This window comes from Rhamphochromis longiceps, linkage group LG9 (assembly GCF_057381845.1).
Source record: "Rhamphochromis longiceps isolate RC_006_pf linkage group LG9, R_longiceps_female_GT1.1, whole genome shotgun sequence".
NCBI lineage: Eukaryota > Metazoa > Chordata > Actinopteri > Cichliformes > Cichlidae > Rhamphochromis > Rhamphochromis longiceps.
This window is the reverse complement of record NC_140565.1, coordinates 36,398,024-36,417,618: the sequence shown is the minus strand read 5'-3', so window position 1 is coordinate 36,417,618 and position 19,595 is coordinate 36,398,024. Positions and strand designations below refer to the sequence as shown.

The 19,595-nt window shown below is 43.4% G+C and overlaps 1 protein-coding gene across 6 annotated transcripts in view; it reads right to left on the bottom strand.

The window, feature by feature from the left end:
• LOC146662815 (NACHT, LRR and PYD domains-containing protein 12-like) overlaps positions 1–18,950 on the bottom strand; it is an 83,267-nt gene extending 64,317 nt beyond the window's left edge. For 4 of the 6 annotated variants that reach the window (XM_085417635.1, XM_085417633.1, XM_085417630.1 and 1 more), the window contains exons 1-8: positions 17,131–18,950; positions 16,912–17,026; positions 16,191–16,307; positions 14,534–14,754; positions 6,070–7,843; positions 4,811–4,984; positions 4,151–4,324; positions 1,056–1,229 (exon numbers count right to left, since the gene is read on the bottom strand). In XM_085417635.1, the coding sequence (XP_085273761.1) occupies positions 1,056–1,229; positions 4,151–4,324; positions 4,811–4,984; positions 6,070–7,843; positions 14,534–14,754; positions 16,191–16,240 (2,567 nt within the window). In that variant the 5' untranslated portion in view covers positions 16,241–16,307; positions 16,912–17,026; positions 17,131–18,950. Of the gene's footprint in view, positions 1–1,055; positions 1,230–4,150; positions 4,325–4,810; positions 4,985–6,069; positions 7,844–14,533; positions 14,755–16,190; positions 16,308–16,911; positions 17,103–17,130 lie in introns of those variants that run through there. The other 2 variants (XM_085417632.1, XM_085417631.1) reach the window with 2 other exon arrangements.
• Positions 18,951–19,595: the final 645 nt, after the last annotated feature.

Sequence of the window (19,595 nt, the reverse complement as noted above, 5' to 3'; positions counted from 1 at the left end):
ATGGCGAGGGGAAAGAAACTGTTCCTGTGTCGGGTGATCCTGGTCTGCAGGCTTCTGTACCGTCTGCCAGAGGGCAGCAGATCAAAAAGTCTGTGTGCAGGGTGTGAGGGGTCTGTGATGAGTTTCCCTGCCTGGTTCCTGGTTCTTGAGAGGTACAGATCCTGGATGGAGGGCAGGGGGGCGCCGATGATCCTTTCTGCTGCCCGTACAGTCCGCTGCAGTCTGCTCCTGTCCTGTTTAGTGGCTGCTCCATACCAGACTGTGATGGAGGAGCACAGGACAGACTCAATGACCGCAGTGTAGAACTGGATCAGCAGCTCCTGTGGAAGACTGTACTTCCCCAGTTGTCTCAGGAAGTACATCCTCTGCTGGGTCTTTTTGAGGATGGAGTTGATGTTGGTCTCCCACTTCAGGTCCTGGGAGATGGTTGTACCCATATTTGGAAGTATCGAGTATGTTTGGGATGCTCTGGATCCGGGGTATATGACAGCATGTTCCAGTTCCTGCCAATATTCTGCAAAATCACTCAGCTATTGAAGAGGAGTGGACCAATGTTCCATAGCCCACAATCAACAACCTGATCAACTCTATGCAATGGTTTTACACTGTGTGAGGCAAATGGTGGCCACACCAGATACTGACTGAACCAAAACCAGAAGAGTGCACAATGAAGATCCTGATTGTAGATCAGTATAATACTGCGATCGCCGATCGTGGCTCAAGAGTTGGCAGTTCGTCTTGTAACCGGAAGGTTGCCGGTTTGAGCCCCGACTCGGACAGTCTCAGTTGTTGTGTCCTTGGGCAAGACACTTCACCTACTGCCTACTGGTGTTGGCCAGAGGGGCCGATGGCAGCCTTGCTTCTGTCAGTCTGTCCCAGGGCAGCTGTGGCTACAACTGTAGCTGCCTCCACCAGTGTGTGAATGAATAGTGGAATTGTAAAGCGCTTTGAGGGTCTCGAAAAGCGCTATATAAATGCAATCCATTATTATTTTATTATTAATATCAGCCTAATGTCTGCAGCCTCTTTAACATAACTAAAACATAGTGTCTGACCTCAGTGTTTCCAGTCTACAGCGGGGACTCTCCAGGAAACCACACAGCTGCTTCACTCCTAAATCCTGCAGGTTGTTTCCCCTCAGGACCAGATGTTTCACATGGGAGGGGTTGGACTTCATAGCTGAGGCCAGATAATAACAGCTGACCTGTGACAAACTGCACCACTCCAGTCTGTATAAAGAGGAAAAGAAAAAAGCTTATTCGACAGTTTCTGGTTTAAATCATTGAGGGTTTCACTGTTTTTCAGATTATATGATGCAATGTGTCCAACAGTGAGACTCTAATTAATGTAATTTATTATGAACCAGACACATATAGCCTAAGCCTAATAGTGGCTAGAAAAAGACAACACAGAGGTTCTGGTGATGGCAGCACAATAACAAGCCCTAAGCAAAGATGCCAAGGAGACAATCTTCAGGACAGACGTGATGCTCAGAAGTCTGTCATCTCGTGGCCTACTACAATAAAGAACCTGTTGGACATTATGGACAATGCTGGGCATCATCTGCATATGGCCATAAACAACCAGAGGAGTCTGTTCAGTGACAGGTTGCTTCTCCCCAAGTCAACGACCAACAGACTTAAAAACTCCTTTGTCCCACACGCCATCAAACTGTTTCCCCTCCTCTCTGGAGGGGAGAGGGAGGGGAAACAGGGGGACAAAGGAGGGGGGAACAACTAATGTGTAGTGCCTTTGTCACTGTGCAATATTTTTTACATATTTATATATATTTTTTCTCTCTCTCTCTCTTTTAACATTCAACGGTGTAATAGACTCACAAAAGTTGAAATGTGCAATTCCCTGGTATTCTTATTCCTGTTTATTCTATTTATCCCTATTGTATAATCTGTATTTATATATTTGTGTATGTGTATATGGTATATTTGGCCCAGTTTGCATTCTCTCTGGTTACCTCAGCTTCCCAGCTGAGTTGACTGGTAACTCTAAATTGTTCATAGTTATGAATTTGAGTGTGAACGGTTAAATGTGTTTCCCTGTGACAGACTGGTGATCTGTCCAGGGTGTGCCCCGCCTCTCGCCCTATGGTAGCTGGGATAGGCTCCAGCCCCCCGTGCGAGCCTGACAAGGATAAGTGGAAGAGAATGGATGGATGGATCTATAATTGAGCCATTTGTATATATTAGAGCTATTTCTTATATCTTTCTAAAGTCTGTAATATATTATATTGTTTAATTCAGTTCAGTCTGTTACTGTTATTGCCCTAGAGCAGGGGTCTCAAACTCAAATGAGCCGTGGGCCACTTCTGGCACTGTCATCTCATTGGAGGGCCACTTTAGTGTTCAAGTAGTACAAAAAACAAACAAGAAAACACCCACTAATATTTCCTAAAATGTAGTGTTTTGTTTGTTTTATTTAATTCCAAATACTGTGTAACAAGACAAAATTTCAAACATGAACGCAATTTTTTTTCTCACTCTTAACTGCAATGAAAATGCAATGAAATGTATTTGACGAGCAGAAGACAGTCACTCAGCGGTATAGTACAGTAGTTTCATTGAACTACCAAATAAACAGCTCTTTCTGGCCAGACACGTGGCAGCACTTCTGCTACAATTTTGTTTGTATTTAACAAAATAAAAATGCAGGCATAAGCGTACATATTAGTTTTCGACGGCAAGTGAAAATTGTTTTCTTTACAAATAAATCTCTCACTGAACTAACACAGCCCTCAACATGTTTGCACTCCCTTGTTACCTTGGCCAGGTTAATACTTCGGGTTCTGTGTCGGGCTCGTAGCCGGGAACTAGCTTTACTGTCTGGGTCAACTTTGCTAGCGAGAGACAGAGAGAGGCGTTGAAAGGCTGCTCCAGCAGAACTTGATTGTTTCGGAGGAAAACACGAACACGGTGTACAGTCGAGTATTTACAGCTTACTTACAACTGGGCTGGTCAGGCACTGCTTCCATCTCCCGTTTCTGCTCGGTAGCACCTCGTACTTTTCGACTTTCCATTTTTCTCCCTCCCTCACACACACACAGCGGGAGGGGCGGTCCCACATGTTCTCCCTGCAGCACGGACTACACCGCCCACGAGGCTACAGTCTTAAAGGGCCATGCTTGTAACACACTGCCGTCGTATTAAATCATTTTTTGAAAAAAATTCTTCTTCACATCTATATGCCGGCCGCAAGCAGAGGTGACGTGGGCCGCAAATGGCCCGTTTGTTTGAGACCCCTGCCCTAGAGTGACTGTAACTATATAATTTCCTTAGAGATTAATAAAGTTATCTAATTCTTATACAGGAGCTTAACAATGGACTATATGCTGTCTCTATTCCTGTTCACCTTGTACTCCTCAGTACACCTCTGGGTCATTCAGTCTACATACTCAATCTGATGATTCTGAGCAAGTTTAATCTACACCAAATAGACTAAAGTATTTTTGTACCTACACATTATACATACAGGAGTGTTATCTGTTATCAGAGGCAGCTGACAGGTACCGGCAGCGGCTGATGCCAAAACTCAGGTGTACTAGGAGTTTGGTGAGACCTTGGAACAAGTCTTTTGATCGGTTCTTTTAAAGTACATTGGTTATTGAGTCTGGCTTCGGGCACCAGAAGTCTACGACCACAGCTACGTTTGGTGGACTCTGTGGAATCCTTTAAAACTTTTCTATTTTAACAAGCCTTCTGTTGAGCAATTTTGTTGTTGTTGTTATTTTTTTATTATTTTTTTTAATTTACATTGTATTGTCTGTTTTGGTACTTTACGTTCTGTTTATTTTAACCTTGCACAGAGCTTTGTGACTACCTGTGTATGAAAAGCACTTAATAAATAAACTTTACTTACTTATAAAATATTTTGTAAGAGAAAAAACCCCAAAGACTTTGCAGGGAGAGACACACTGACACTGGCAGGACATCTATGCTGTTCATTAAATGTCAATAAGTTCTTGAGAGTTAAAATGAACTTTTGGGTGTTTTGACTGGTGTGTGATTAATGTTAATTGCTTCTTACCCAGTAAACTGGTAATGACTTACTACTACAGTAAGATAAAATTCTGTTAAATCCATAGAACTGAAAATTTAAGTTCTCTGGATTTGCATATCATAAAAACGTGGCGTCTAACCTCAGAGTCTGCAGTCCCCCGTGTGGATCCTCCAGAAAACCACATAGCCGCTCCAATCCTGAATCTTGCATCATGTTAAGACTCAAGTCCAGATGTTTCAGATGGGAGGGGTTGGACTTCAAAGCAGAGGCCAGAAAATCACAGCTGATATCTGACAAACTGCATTTCTCCAATCTGAATAAAAATGTAAAAGGTATCAGCTTAACAAATTGACTTCCTGTTTGAAGTCATTCAGTATTCATAATGTGTTCACAGCAGAAAATTGAGAATATAAAAGCTGATACTGAATGAACATGTTGCTTCTCCAGCAATAATAGAAATAGTGAGCTTCAATATTTAGTTTCATTTTTTATGATTTCTGAACGACAATTAGTTTAAATGGCTGAGTGGAGTAAAATTTGAAAAAGAAAGCGGAATGTTTTAAATGTTTAATTGAGTGAGATCAAGATCCTCATAATAGCCTGTCACTTCTATTTGGAGCCAAAAGGAAAAACTGTTGTTCAGTCATTTGGCAAGAGACCACATTTCTGAAAGCACTCAAACTTCTTCACATTTGTCTTCAGACACATCCTGAACATTTAGGAACTAAAGAAAGTTTCAAACATAAATCAAAGATCTGAAATATAGAAAAACAACAACAGCTGCAGTCAGTGAACTCACCTCAGAGTCTCCAGTCGACAGTTTGGACTCTCCAGTCCAGCACACAGAAGCTTCACGCCTGAACCTTGCAGCTTGTTTCCACTCATGTCCAGCTCTGTCAAATGGGAGGGGTTGGACTTCAGAGCTGAGACCACAACTTCATAGTGAGTCTCTGAGAGTCCACACTGAGCCAGTCTGTGATTATAGAAAATATACAATCTGTGTTATAAAGACAGACCGAGTGTACATTAATGCAAAAAAGCTCAAGTGTGTGTGGAGGAGCAGCAAGGACAGTTTCTGTTGTTGAGGTCATCTGGAGCAGTTTTGGAGTAGCAGAGGCTATTTCTGTTGGTGTAGGCAGTTTGTGTTTGTGGGGCGACCGTGGCTCAGGGGCTTGGGAAGCGTATCTGTAACCGGAAGGTCGCCGGTTCGATCCCTGGGCTCTCTGTCCTGGTCGTTGTGTCCTTGGGCAAGAGACTTTACCCTACCGCCTACTGATGTTGGCCAGAGGGGCCGATGGCGCGATATGGCAGCCTCGCTTCTGTCAGTCTGCCCCAGGGCAGCTGTAGCTACAACTGTAGCTGCCTCCACCAGTGTGTGAATGCGAGAGTGAATGAATAGTGGCATTGTAAAGCGCTTTGGGTGCCTTGAAAAGCGCTATATAAATCCAATCCATTATTATTATTCCAGTGATTCATGGAGATTGAACCACTCACTATGTCACTAATTATGAGCCTGAGACAGAATAAGGTAACTGCTCTCCACCTCTATACAAACACAGTGGCTGACAGAGAAAGACACAGCAAGTCTCCCACATCCAGATGAAAACAAAATCTTTACCAGCCAGTGAATGTTACATTTAAATACATTCACAACAACACATGATTGAGCCTTCTAATAAATATAAAACAAAATAAATTGATTTCAGCTAGATTTAAAGTGACTTTAAATGGCTGCATTTTCCTGTCATATTATTTAAATGTTATCCAACAATTACAGAAATCTATGTATTTTTTGTATTTAATCACCAAAAACTGAGCCACCACCATCATCTACATCATCCACCCAGGTGTTCTAAGGATCCAATGACAATAACCCCCTAAGTATGAGTGGCCTCATACTCCTTTTACCGTGTGAAAAACTGCTGAGCTTTGCTTTCACCAAAGGAAAGCTGAATGTAAAACTAAAACAAAAGAAAATTATTTTGTACTGTCTACGTATTAAAAACAAATCTACCAGTCTACACTGTGTACGGTGTAAATGATCACATCTGGACTCACCGAGCCTTTCTGCAGTTCCTCACAGCTGGAATCAGTCTGTGTCGTCCTTGGTCTGATGTGTTGTATTTCTGCAGGTCCAACTCATCCAGAACCTCTTTTGACATCTGCAGCATGTGGGCCAGAGCTGAGCAGTGGATCTCAAAGAGTCTCTCTGATCTGTTTTTTGACTTCAAAAATTCTTGGATATCCTGATGTATTGAGAGGTTATTCATTTCTATCAGACAGTAAAAAATGTTGATGCTTCTGTCAGGAGAGATTTTATCACTGTTCATCATCTTCAGGTTGTTGATGACTCTCTGGATGGTTCCTGGGTTTTTCTCTGTCTGACCCAGCAGACCTCCTAAGAGTCTCTGGTTGGATTCCAGACAGAGGCCATGAAGGAAGCGGACAAACAGGTCCAGGTGGCCGGTTTTACTTCTCAGTGATTCTCTCATGGTTTCTGAAAGGAGCTCAATAAGTGATGGGATATTATGCCAGATATCCAGAAAATCCCTCAGGACCTTTGTCTTCCTGCTGGTGAAACAGTGGAACATGTAGACTGCAGCCAGAAACTCCTGAATGCTCAGATGAACAAAGCAGTAGACTGGTTTCTGGAAGATCACACACTCTCTTTTGAAGATCTCTGTACAAACTCCTGAGTACACCGAGGCCTCCGTGACATCAAGACCACACTGCTCCAGGTCTTCTTGGTAGAACATGATGTTTCCTTTCTCCAGATGTTCAAACGCCAGCCTCCCCAGCTTCAGAAGAACTTCCCTGTCAGCCTCCGTCAGCTCCTGTGGACTCGTCTCATGTCCCTCGTGGTACTTGTTCTTCTTCCTCTTTGTCTGAACCAGCAGGAAGTGTGAGTACATGTCAGTCAGGGTCTTGGGCAGCTCTCCTCTCAGCTCTGTAGTCACCATGTGCTCCAGAACTGTAGCAGTGATCCAGCAGAAGACTGGGATTCTACACATGATGTGGAGGCTCCTGGATGTCTTCATGTGGGAGATGATTCTGCTGGACAGCTCTTCATCACTGAATCTCCTCCTGAAGTACTCCTCCTTCTGGGCGTCAGTGAAGCCTCGTACTTCTGTTAGCCTGTCAACACATGTAGGAGGGATCTGATTGGCTGCTGTGGGTCGGGAAGTTATCCAGACGAGAGCCGAGGGAAGCAGATTCCCCTGGATGAGGTTTGTCAGCAGCTGGCTGACTGATGACTTCTGTGTGACATCAGACAGCAGCTTCCTGTTGGTGAAATCCAATGAAAGTCTGCTTTCATCCAGGCCGTCAAAGATGAACAGAAGCTGAGAGACAGCCAGCTTCTCTGCTGTGACCTTCTGTAATGTTGGATGGAAAACATGGAGCAGCTCCAGAAGACTGTACTGCTCATCTCTGATCAGGTTCAGCTCCCTGAATGAAAGCAGAACCACCACACTGACATGTTGGTTCTCCAAGCCCTCTGCCCAGTCCAGAGTGAACTTCTGCACTGAGAAGGTTTTTCCAACACCAGCCACGCCGTTGGTCAGAACCACTCTGATGGGTCTCTGTTGGTCAGGTAAGGCTTTAAAGATGTCCTGGCACCTGATTGGAGCGTCATGGAGGGCGTCCATCTTGGAAGCTGTCTCCAGCTGCCTCACCTCATGTTGGGTATGAACCTCTTCACTCTGTCCCTCTGTGATGTAGAGCTCAGTGTAGATGGTGTTGATGAGGGTTCTACTTCCTGTTTCATCACGCACACATCTCCTCCTCAGACTGATCTTATGTTCATCTAAAACCTCCTGCAGACCAACATCTGCTGAAAAACAAAAAAAATAATGACACTAAAAAGGCGAGACCTGTGCCTAAACATATATTGAGTGTGCATGGGGAATTCCTTCTAGAGACACCGGTCCGTGAGATCTTCAACTCCCACTCTAGCAGAGTTTTGACAGCATTCCTGTCGGGGGAAATGAGTTCAAATAAAGTATGTTCAGCACCTCCATTGCCGAAACCACTGCCCAGAGCTGTGAGCACATGGTGGTTGGTGCCTGATGTGGTGGTAACCCCCAAACCAGATGTCCTATTGGGCTCGGTTAGCCTGTGAGACTTCTGAGGCAGCTGACAGGTACCAACAGGCCAAGCGGAATGCAGCAATTGCAAACCACTCGACCAGCTCTTTACCCTTTCAAGCACACTTGAAGGTGCATGTGAGTTTTCCCAACCAGTGTATATGTATTTTATGGAAAGCATTTGACTGTTTCCCCTTGAGTATTTTTTGAAGGGTGTTTTTAAAGGACTTGAAGGACGAGTTCCCCAAGTGGAGAATTCTTGTTCACCAGTAAGTGGAGAGGGAGATTGATGCTGCGGGTGTATTGATCGCCTGTACCAGCCTGTCTTGGTGAAGAGAGAGCTGAGTGTAAAACAAAGCTCTATTTACCAGTTGAGCTACGTTCCTACCCTCACCTATGGTCGTCAGCAGTGAACTCAAGAACTACTCAAGTGGCAGAAATTAGTTTTCTCAGAAGGGTGGCAGGCTTCTCCCTTACTGATAGGGTGAGGAGTTCAACCATCTGGGAGAAGCTCAGAGTAGAGCCGCTGCTCCTCCATATCAAAAGGAGCCAGTCGAGGTGGTTCGGACATCTGACAAGGATCCCTCCTGGGTGAGTTGTCCTGGCCATGTTCCACTGGGAGGAGGCCCCGGGTCAGACCCAGGACATACTGGAGAGATTATATCTCTTGCCGATATAGGAATACCTCGGTGTTCCCCCAGACAAGCTGGGGGAGGCGGATGCATCTTTCAAAAATTATGGATTTGATCAACTGGTCCCTCAACGAAGGGAGGGAGAGAGCCCAATTGTCCCGAAGAGACATTTGCTGCTGGATACTCGATGGTTAGTTGCGTCGTGTGCCTGGCGACACTCTCGAAGGAAGACATTGAATGACAACTACCTATTCTGAACCATGATAACAGAGTTCTGGCTGATCGGTGCTGGCTCAGACCTGGGTTATCAAAGAACAAAGGAAGCGACTACAGCTGTTCCAACCCCCACAAGGCCTGCCGACATGACTGATGATGGGCCAGCTGTGAGTACTCACGCCTCTTCAACAGGAAATTGACAGACCTGGTGACCAGTGATGGACATTAGATCCGCTTTAAAATTGGATGCAGGTTGTTTACACTAACCCAAACAACCACCACTTTCATTAATGCGGCTACCCTTCGGGCACCAGCCAGAAGGCCCGAAGGCTGGAACAACAATTCTCCCAGTTAACGGGACTGTGGTTTGACTCTCTGACCATGCCCCAACTGTCATAGCTGTCATCTACCGCCCCCCAAAATTTAATTCTGTTTTTATAAGTGACTTTGCTGATCTGCTGGCCAACCTAGCTACTGTTTCCCCTAATATAATATTGCTGGGTGACTTCAACGTCCATGTGGATAACTGCGATCATCCTCTTACCAAAGACCTTTTATCCTGCTTTGATAGCTTCAGCCTTAAACAATACAAAAACTTCCCTACCCACACTAAGGGCCATACTTTGGACCTAGTCTGTTGTTCTGGACTTACCCCCTCCAACTGCACAGCTGACGAGCTGCCAATCTCTGATCATCTACTTCTCTCCTTTAATGTTCACATGACTTTCTCCATAATTAACAATCCTCAGATTATTTCTTTCCACAATATCAAGAATATAAATCTCGATATCATTTCTTCTGCTCTCTAGCTGCTTGTCTCTTAACAATTCAAGATGATCTAGTATTTAATTATAATCATAGCCTCAGTAGTATTTTGAATTCTCTTGCTCCACAAAAAAACAGAACTGTACTCTTTTCCCGCTCTGCACCCCGGTACACCCCCGAACTCCGATTATTGAAAGCTAAAGGCCGACGGCTTGAACGTCTTTACAAGAAAACTGGCCTTACTATTCATAAGGATATGTTTAATAATCATGTTCTGTTTTATCAGGAATGTATCAGTCAAACCAAATCTGCCTATTATTCTACCACTATCTGTTCATGTGAGGACTCCACCAAGACCCTATTCTCATTATTCAGCTCCTATAACAGGCCACCTGATTCTCTGCCCGCTCATCTCTACTCATCTAACTTCTGCGACTCTCTAATGCTATTCTTCACTAAAAAAATTCATAATTCATACGGGCGATCGTGGCTCAAGAGTTGGGAGTTCGCCTTGTAATCGGAAGGTTGCCGGTTCGAGCCCCGGCTTGGACAGTCTCGGTCGTTGTGTCCTTGGGCAAGACACTTCACCCATTGCCTACTGGTGGTGGTCAGAGGGCCCGGTGGCGCCAGTGTCCGGCAGCCTCGCCTCTGTCAGTGCGCCCCAGGGTGGCTGTGGCTACAATGTAGCTGCCATCACCAGTGTGTGAATGTGTGTGTGAATGGGTGGATGACTGGATATGTAAAGCGCTTTGGGGTCCTTAGGGACTAGTAAAGCGCTATATAAATACAGGCCATTTACCATAAAATACACGTAGACTTGGTCCCTAATGCTCCTCTGTCTTAACTCCACCCCTTCTCACTACCTCTGTTTTTCAACTTCCGTCTTTAACTGATATCGCTGATCTCATCCACAAATCAAAGCCTTGTACCTGCCAGCTTGATCCTATCCCCACTGTCCTTGTCAAAGCCTGTCTACCCCCTCTCCTTCCCCTCATATCTGCTATTATTCACTCTTCACTCACCACTGGAACTGTTCCTGCTTCTTTCAAAGTTGCCGCCATCACCCCAATCCTGAAAAAAACAGGTCTAGATCCCAACAACTTTAACAATTTCCGTCCTATCTCCAATCTACCATTCCTCTCAAAAATTCTTGAAAAAATAGTTGCTTCACAAGTCCATCTACACCTCACTGATAATAACCTTTACAAACAGTTCCAGTCTGGTTTCCGTCCTCTGCATAGCACCGAAACTTCTCTTATAAAAATACAAACGATCTTCTCATGGCAGCTGATTCTGGTCTCCTCTCCATCCTTATTCTCCTTGATCTGAGTGCAGCCTTTGACACCATCTCTCATCCCATTCTCCTTAGCAGATTAGCTTCTATTGGTCTCTCTCACACTCCATTAGCCTTGTTTAAATCATACCCGTCTGACCGCACTCAGTTCATTCAATTAAAATCCTTCACTTCTCAGCCTTCTCCTCTATCTACTGGGGTGCCCCAGGGATCTGTCCTCGGGCCCCTCCTTTTCATCATCTACCTTCTTCCACTCGGACACATTTTTCGTAAATATAATATTCAGTTCCACTGCTATGCCGATGACACCCAGCTTTACCTCTCTACCAAACCCGATTCTACTCTTCCTCCACCCTCCCTCACCCTCTGCTTAGCAGAACTCAATTCCTGGTTCTCCTCCAACTTCCTTAAACTCAACAGCAATAAATCAGAACTTCTCCTGGTCGGCACTAAACGATTGCTATCCAGAATTAACGATTTTCCTCTCACTATCAATAATTCGCTGGTCCCTATCTCTCCCTCTGTGAAAAGCTTGGGTGTCATTCTTGATAGCACATTATCCTTTAATTCACATATCAATAATGTAACACGTGCAGCATATTTTCAACTCCGTAACATCAATCGCCTCCGCCCTTTCCTCACTCCTCATGTCACTGCCATTCTTGTCCATAATCTTGTTATCTCTCGAATTGATTACTGTAACTCACTATTACAGGGAGTGCAGAATTATTAGGCAAGTTGTATTTTTGAGGAATAATTTTATTATTGAACAACAACCATGTTCTCAATGAACCCAAAAAAACTCATTAATATCAAAGCTGAATGTTCTTGGAAGTAACATCTCCACATTCACAAATATACATTTCTGACATTCAAAAACAAAACAAAAACAAATCAGCGACCAATATAGCCACCTTTCTTTGCAAGGACACTCAAAAGCCTGCCATCCATGGATTCTGTCAGTGTTTTGATCTGGTCACCATCAACATTGCGTGCAGCAGCAACCACAGCCTCCCAGACACTGTTCAGAGAGGTGTACTGTTTTCCCTCCTTGTAAATCTCACATTTGATGATGGACCACAGGTTCTCAATGGGGTTCAGATCAGGTGAACAAGGAGGCCATGTCATTAGTTTTTCTTCTTTTATACCCTTTCTTGCCAGCCACGCTGTGGAGTACTTGGACGCGTGTGATGGAGCATTGTCCTGCATGAAAATCATGTTTTTCTTGAAGGATGCAGACTTCTTCCTGTACCACTGCTTGAAGAAGGTGTCTTCCAGAAACTGGCAGTAGGACTGGGAGTTGAGCTTGACTCCATCCTCAACCCAAAAAGGCCCCACAAGCTCATCTTTGATGATACCAGCCCAAACCAGTACTCCACCTCCACCTTGCTGGCGTCTGAGTCGGACTGGAGCTCTCTGCCCTTTACCAATCCAGCCACGGGCCCATCCATCTGGCCCATCAAGACTCACTCTCATTTCATCAGTCCATAAAACCTTAGAAAAACCATCCATCCATCCATCCATCCATCCATTCGCTTCCGCTTATCCTTTTCAGGGTCGCGGGGGGCGCTGGAGCCTATCCCAGCTGTCATAGGGCGAAAGGCGGGGTACACCCTGGACAGGTCGCCAGTCTGTCGCAGGGCTAACACATAGGGACAGACAACCATTCGCACTCACATTCTCTCGCACATTCACACCTAGTGACAATTTGGATTAATCAATTAACCTATCCCCACAAGCTGCATGTCTTTGGACGGTGGGAGGAAGCCGGAGTACCTGGAGAGAACCCACGCAAACACGGGGAGAACATGCAAACTCCACACAGAAAGACCCCGGCCTGATGGTGGAATTGAACTCAGGACCTTCTTGCTGTGCGGCAACAGTACTAACCACCGTGCCACCGTGCTGCCTTAGAAAAACCAGTCTTGAGATATTTCTTGGCCCAGTCTTGACGTTTCAGCTTGTGTGTCTTGTTCAGTGGTGGTCGTCTTTCAGCCTTTCTTACCTTGGCCATGTCTCTGAGTATTGCACACCTTGTGCTTTTGGGCACTCCAGTGATGTTGCAGCTCTGAAATATGGCCAAACTGGTGGCAAGTGGCATCTTGGCAGCTGCACGCTTGACTTTTCTCAGTTCATGGGCAGTTATTTTGCGCCTTGGTTTTTCCACATGCTTCTTGCGACCGTGTTGACTATTTTGAATGAAACGATTGTTCGATGATCACGCTTCAGAAGCTTTGCAATTTTGAGACTGCTGCATCCCTCTGCAAGATATCTCACTATTTTTGACTTTTCTGAGCCTGTCAAGTCCTTCTTTTGACCCATTTTGCCAAAGGAAAGGACGTTGCCTAATAATTATGCACACCTGATATAGGGTGTTGATGTCATTAGACCACACCCCTTCTCATTACAGAGATGCACATCACCTAATATGCTTAATTGGTAGTAGGCTTTCTCGCCTATACAGCTTGGAGTAAGACAACATGCATGAAGAGGATGATGTGGACAAAATACTCATTTGCCTAATAATTCTGCACTCCCTGTATTTGGCCTTACACAAAAATCCATTAACAAGCTCCAACGTGTCCAGAACTCTGCTGCTCGTAATATTACTAGGACTTCCTCTACCCACCACATCTCCCCGATCCTGAAGCAGCTTCACTGGCTATTATTATTATTATTATTATTATTATTATCATTACTATATCCTTCAAGGCCACCTGCGTCGGCTGGAGGACTGTTGACTTTTGCCTTACTAGGTGAAAGGACACTGTTTCAAGTTGAACACAGGTCAAGAAACAGCTCTTGAAGCTCAAATCCTTTTTTTTGTGTCCTTCCAAGAGCAGCTGTCCCCGTAGCTATTTATTGACATGACAGTTACAATACACATCACAGCACAAGCACCTCCCACCGTAAAACCCCCCAATGGTTCTAAGACAAGGCACTATGTGTGTGTATGTGTAAGCATTTATGCATGTGCAAGAATGTGTGTGTGTGTGTGTGTGTGTGTATGCAGGTGAGAATGTGTGTGTGTGTGTGTGTGTGTGTGTATGCAGGTGAGAATGTGTGTGTGTGTGTGTGTGTGTGTATGCAGGTGAGAATGTGTGTGTGTGTGTGTGTGTGTGTGTGTGTGTGTGTATGCAGGTGAGAATGTGTGTATGTGTCTCTGTATGCATGACTTCCTGCTTACCAAAAGGATCATAAAAGCAGGAAGCAACATCACAAGAAACAGATCTTCCAGATACAATAAAACCTCCGCCAGCACAGAGTGGCTGGAGAGGTGGTCAGGATCAAAGGAATGGCTTTGATCATATAGATTGAACTCAGACTTACAAATTTAAGACCCACAATGACAACATTTAACAATTAGACATAATAGATTGATTGATTGATGATTGATTGATTGATTCATTGGCCATCCCTGCTTAGTGTGACCCGGCCCCAGAGGGATGGATTTATGAATAGAAAGAAAACACAACAAGAAGTCCAGTTTTCAGAAATGAGTCCATCAGCAGACAGATGTTCAGTCTTACTTTGTACACAGCTGCTCTGACTGGCTGTCTGCAGTCCAGCTCTGCTTCTGGATCTTTCTCCACACTGGGGACAGGACCAGTCTCCTGATGAAGCAGACTGGTTCCAGTATGAGGAGATGCACTGTCTGCAGAACCAGTGTCCACAGCTGGTAGAGACTGGATCCTTCAGGACGTCCTGACACAAAGCACAGCAGGACAGCTGCTCCTTCATCTTCTTCTCTCTGTAAACACATTTCATCATCAATAAAACTTTTGCTGCCTGCTAGTGAAAGAAGATCCAGATCTGATGACACTTTGCAGAATCTGTGATGGTCACAGAGTCGGTAAAAGTGAAGTTACTTCCTGTGGTGATGCTAGCTTTTATTTTATAACACTAATGAACTGCTTTTCCTATCTGACTGGTCTATTAATCAGTGGTCTGCCTGCAGTTTCATATGAAATGCAGAGAGACTTCACAGTAAAAGCCTTTCTCAGAGACAGCTGCTTATGTCGTTCACTGTTTTATAGCCACCTTGCGCAGCTTAGCTTGGCATAGTCTAAGGAGCTTGGCTAGAAAAGCGTCTGGACTTCTTTAAGTTGCTTGAAGACATTTCACCTCTCATCTGAGAAACTTAAGAAACTTCTCGGATGAGAGGTGAAACGTCTTCAAGCAACTTAAAGAAGTCCAGATGCTTTTCTTTCCAAGCTCCTTAGTCTACAATGACCTGGATGACAGAGAACCTTCACTGACATTTAGCTTGGCATAGTTCAGTTTGAACTGAGCTCTAAAATGTGTGGTAGAGATTTACATACAGAGCTTTAGCTCTCATGCTGACACACGTTTCCTGCTCCTACTTGATATGTTGACTGCTGTTTTAAACCTTACTGTCACTTATTTAGAAACAATTTCAAGATATAAAGTCCAGTGAGAAAGCATTTCCCCCTTTCTGATTCCTTATTGGTCACACATGTCTCGGGTCACCAAATAAATTTACAAACCTATCTGGTCCTGTGTGAAACGATCTGCAATCCAGCATTTACAAGAACTGCCAATGAGTCTTTCAGATCACTGTGGAGAGATGTGGTCCACATTAACAGCCTGTTGTTTAAGGTCACACCACAACATCAATCCCAGTTAAGCCCCGTTTCTTGAGATCGTGGCATGATGTGCCTCTTTTTCAGGTTTTGTAGCTTAGTTTACTTTGTCAAACAGGTTTCATTTCAGTAATTTTTTGATTCAGCAGATTGTAAAATAAACTGTTTCTCCCTCGTTCACACAGAGCCAGGTAGATTTGGACAGGTTCCCACGTAATAAATACAATTATTATAAAACTTTTCTTTTAATTCATGTTAATCGTGTCAAATGCAAAAAAGTAAATGTAAGATTATAAAAAAAGATGGAGAGGAAGAAAAAAAGGACAAAAACTTTTTCGCAGCACTGCATAACTGTGGTTAAAAGTTCACATAGACTCATTATAAGCATGAAGATGTACAGACGTCTGTAATGATTTATATACTGGAGTTTCTCTGATCCACACAGGGTCACAGGTGTGCACACAGCCCAGGAGCCCCTGACTGTACGAAAACTAAATTATAATTGTAGTTGTTTTTCAGTGTTCAGTTGCAAATACATTTAATTAAGATAGCAAACAAACATAGATCAGTTCGATTCTCTTACCCAGGACTGAGGTCTGCAGACTCTCCTCTGCCCTCCTCTTCCTCCATCATCTTCTTCTGAGAGGTCCACCACAAACACACAGCTGCTGTGAAGCTTCCTCCTCACTCAAACTACCGACTTAATAACAACAGATAGCATTTTATGACAATTATAGATCCTTTATAAAATATCTACGGTAGATGATCTCAAACTTTTGTTTACAAGTGATACAGTTTGCTGGTTCCAGCACCTTCAGTTAATAAATAATGAAATGTGATGGCAGTTTAAATCAAAATATTTGGAGGAACAAGTGACAGAGATCTATAAAGATCACGAGACAAGGAAGCAATGCCTGGAGGTACCAGGAAATCATTAATATAAATTTTACTGATCATTTCTAATCCTTCAGTAAATGATCTAAACCTGATGACAGTCAGAACTCTGACTTTGAGCTCAGCACAGCTGTTGGTCAGATCGTCCTGTTGTTTCCGGAAAGAATCATCCTGGTTCCTCATGAACTTTGACCCATTTCCACTCTCATACTAACACTCATCACATCATCCAGCACTTCCTGCTTTAAATCAGCCCAACCAGTTTAAACACGTCCCTGTCAGGATCCACAGCAGCTGAACACATGAAACACGAATTCACTGCCTTCAGAATGAATCATGCCACCATGCTGGACTCTGCTGAGCAGGCACAGATGTGGTCAAAACATGCAGGTACAGGTGTTTACACTCACCCTGTCGCAGCTCTGTCTCCAAACAGACCCTGAACTCTGTTACTTCCTGTTTTCATGTATCTCAGTCATGTTTGCTCCTCCCCTCTCATTTACAGGAAGTCTCTCCCTCTCTTTGCTTGAACAGGAAGGATTTCAGTGTTTTTGGTCAGCCTATCAATGCTTTACTTAATCTTTCAGTTTAAATGTGGTAAATAAAATAAAGCTTTTGTTCAGACTCACAGGAAACGGGAATCCAGCTGAGCAGGACGTCCTGCAGGGTTACCTGTGTGCCTTCAGAGGCTCAGTCAGAGACTTCTGGGAAACAGTTTGTTAACCAAACCCTTGTTCCAGAGCGCAGGCTCAGTGACACTCGCTGAATTTGTTCCTGTGAGATGAGGGACAGTCCTGTCCACACTTCCCAGTGTAAATGACTCTGTGAAGGTAACCTGCTGGCTGACGGCAAACTCCGCCCTTCACTGCACCTAAACAACCTGACACTCACTTTCATTTCCTCATTCCTCAGCCTGTCAGCCTTCTCTGCACTCACGACTGCAGCAGTGATTAAAACATCTGTGTGAACTTGTTATTCTTATTAATGTGAATATTTGTTATTAAGTCAAGACACACACACAGAGCCAAGCCCATTTTAATTAAAATTATTATCTTATGGGATTTTAAACAGAGGCTTAGCCAAAGTACATACACATTTATTTGATTACAACTAGGGTCGGGTATCAGCACCGATTTCTATAATCGATTTGATTCAATTCAATTTTGACTCAGACAGAAATATAATTCTGATCATTTATCACTACATTTTTAAAATATATTACACATAGATATAAAATATCCATATTTTATATCTATGTATAAAAACAAAGCCGAGGCTTTATCGGAGGACAAAACAGAAAACCATGAAGCAGATTTTCCTGTTCTGGCTTTTTATAGCAGATATCCCTAAAATGATTCGAACAAAAACTGAAAACCACGAATCAACATCTGAACATGACCTGTTGCTGCTGAAGTGAAGCAGAGCAAAGTTGCAGAGGGTTGATTAGAGACAAAGCTGAGAGTTTGTAATTTGGCATAAATTAAAAAAATATATAAATTTCTTTGGTATCGAACAGCAGAAATGAGACTTTGTTTTAGGTCATTTAAAAATAAACAAACAAAAACAGAGGCCAACAGCACTGAACACAACAGTAGACTGGTGCGTAATAACCAAGAGAATAATGCAGAAAACAGAGATTTGAGATGGGAAACTGTTCTTGAAGTACACTGAGAGAGAGAGAGATGTGCAGGAAGTGTGATTTTATTGTGGTGGAAGAAAAACAGCCAAAGTCAGAGGGAATCCATGACGATGTTTATGTGAAGCTTAGTTTGGATCTTCTTTTGTTGCTGGTTCAGTCAAATTTGGTTGGAGTGACGAAACCTGCAGCTTCAGAATCTGTGAGCTGTCGGCTGTATGCGCCGTTGGGTGAACGATTCACGCTTTGTGTTTACGTCTTCGTGTGGATTCTGTTTGTTTGCTCTCATTTACAGTTTTAGCTGTTTGGTGGTTGTTAAATGGTTTGTGAGCGTTAAACTGAGATTCTGGCATTTCTGGTAAAATACATTTATATTTAAATATTAATCTAGGATTTAATGAATCGATATTGTGTTATTCAAGTTAAAATCGATTTTTTTAAACCCACCTCCTAACTACAAGCACAAAACTCACAGAAGACAAAGTGAAAATAATAATAACTTCATTTAAACAAAAAGAATTTTTCTTTCTTTACAAAAACATGGAGCTCACAGCCAACACGACCGGGATGCTAATTAAACTCTAACAACGAACAAACAGTAAAAAGTAACAACATTTATTCCATGATGAAAACAAGATGATAACAAAAACCAAACCAGGATGAAATGTACTGATACTTTTGTCAGTGTGTATAAAAATGAGATAATGTTGCGGAGAGATGAGGTCCAATCAGAACCAACCAAGCTGCGGAGAGACAAAAAGAGGGCAGGTATCTCTGTGCATCTTACTGGCTGTCAGCTACATCCAGCTTTATCTCCTGCAAAGATCAACACAGACAACAGCCATCACCATCATCTTTAGCTACATCAAGCTCTGGGATATACTGCATACATAATAATATACATGTAACACAGTGTTGCTAAAATCAGCAGTGACTCACTCCACTCTTAAGTCTGGAGTCTCCACAAGATCAGACAGCTGCTTCACGTCTAAATCCTTCAGGTTGTTGTACTTCAGGTCCAGCTCTCTGAGATGAGAGGGGTTGGACTTCAGAGCTGAAGCCAGAGAAGTACAGCTGATGTGTGACAAGCTGCAGCTCCTTAAACTTTAAAAACATGCAAGTTTATTTATCAGCGTTTCAAACACCTGAAGCCAACATGCAGTTTCAAACAGTGAAAAAGACCTCTCATTAATACGGCCGACAACATGTTACTTCCTCTAAAACACCCTTATGCCAGAACTCATGCAGACTAATTACATTACAGGAGAAAAGCTAGTGCTAGAGCACAGAGCCTACATACTTCATGCAGGACAACGTTATTATTTTCAGTTTGTCTACTTTAAGATACAGCTGGAAGGCTATAAAAGTGTAAGGACATATTTATCTCTGAATATTTCAGCCAGTACAGTTTTTATGGATTAAAATCACAAATCATGAGACAATCTTACAACTGCTACT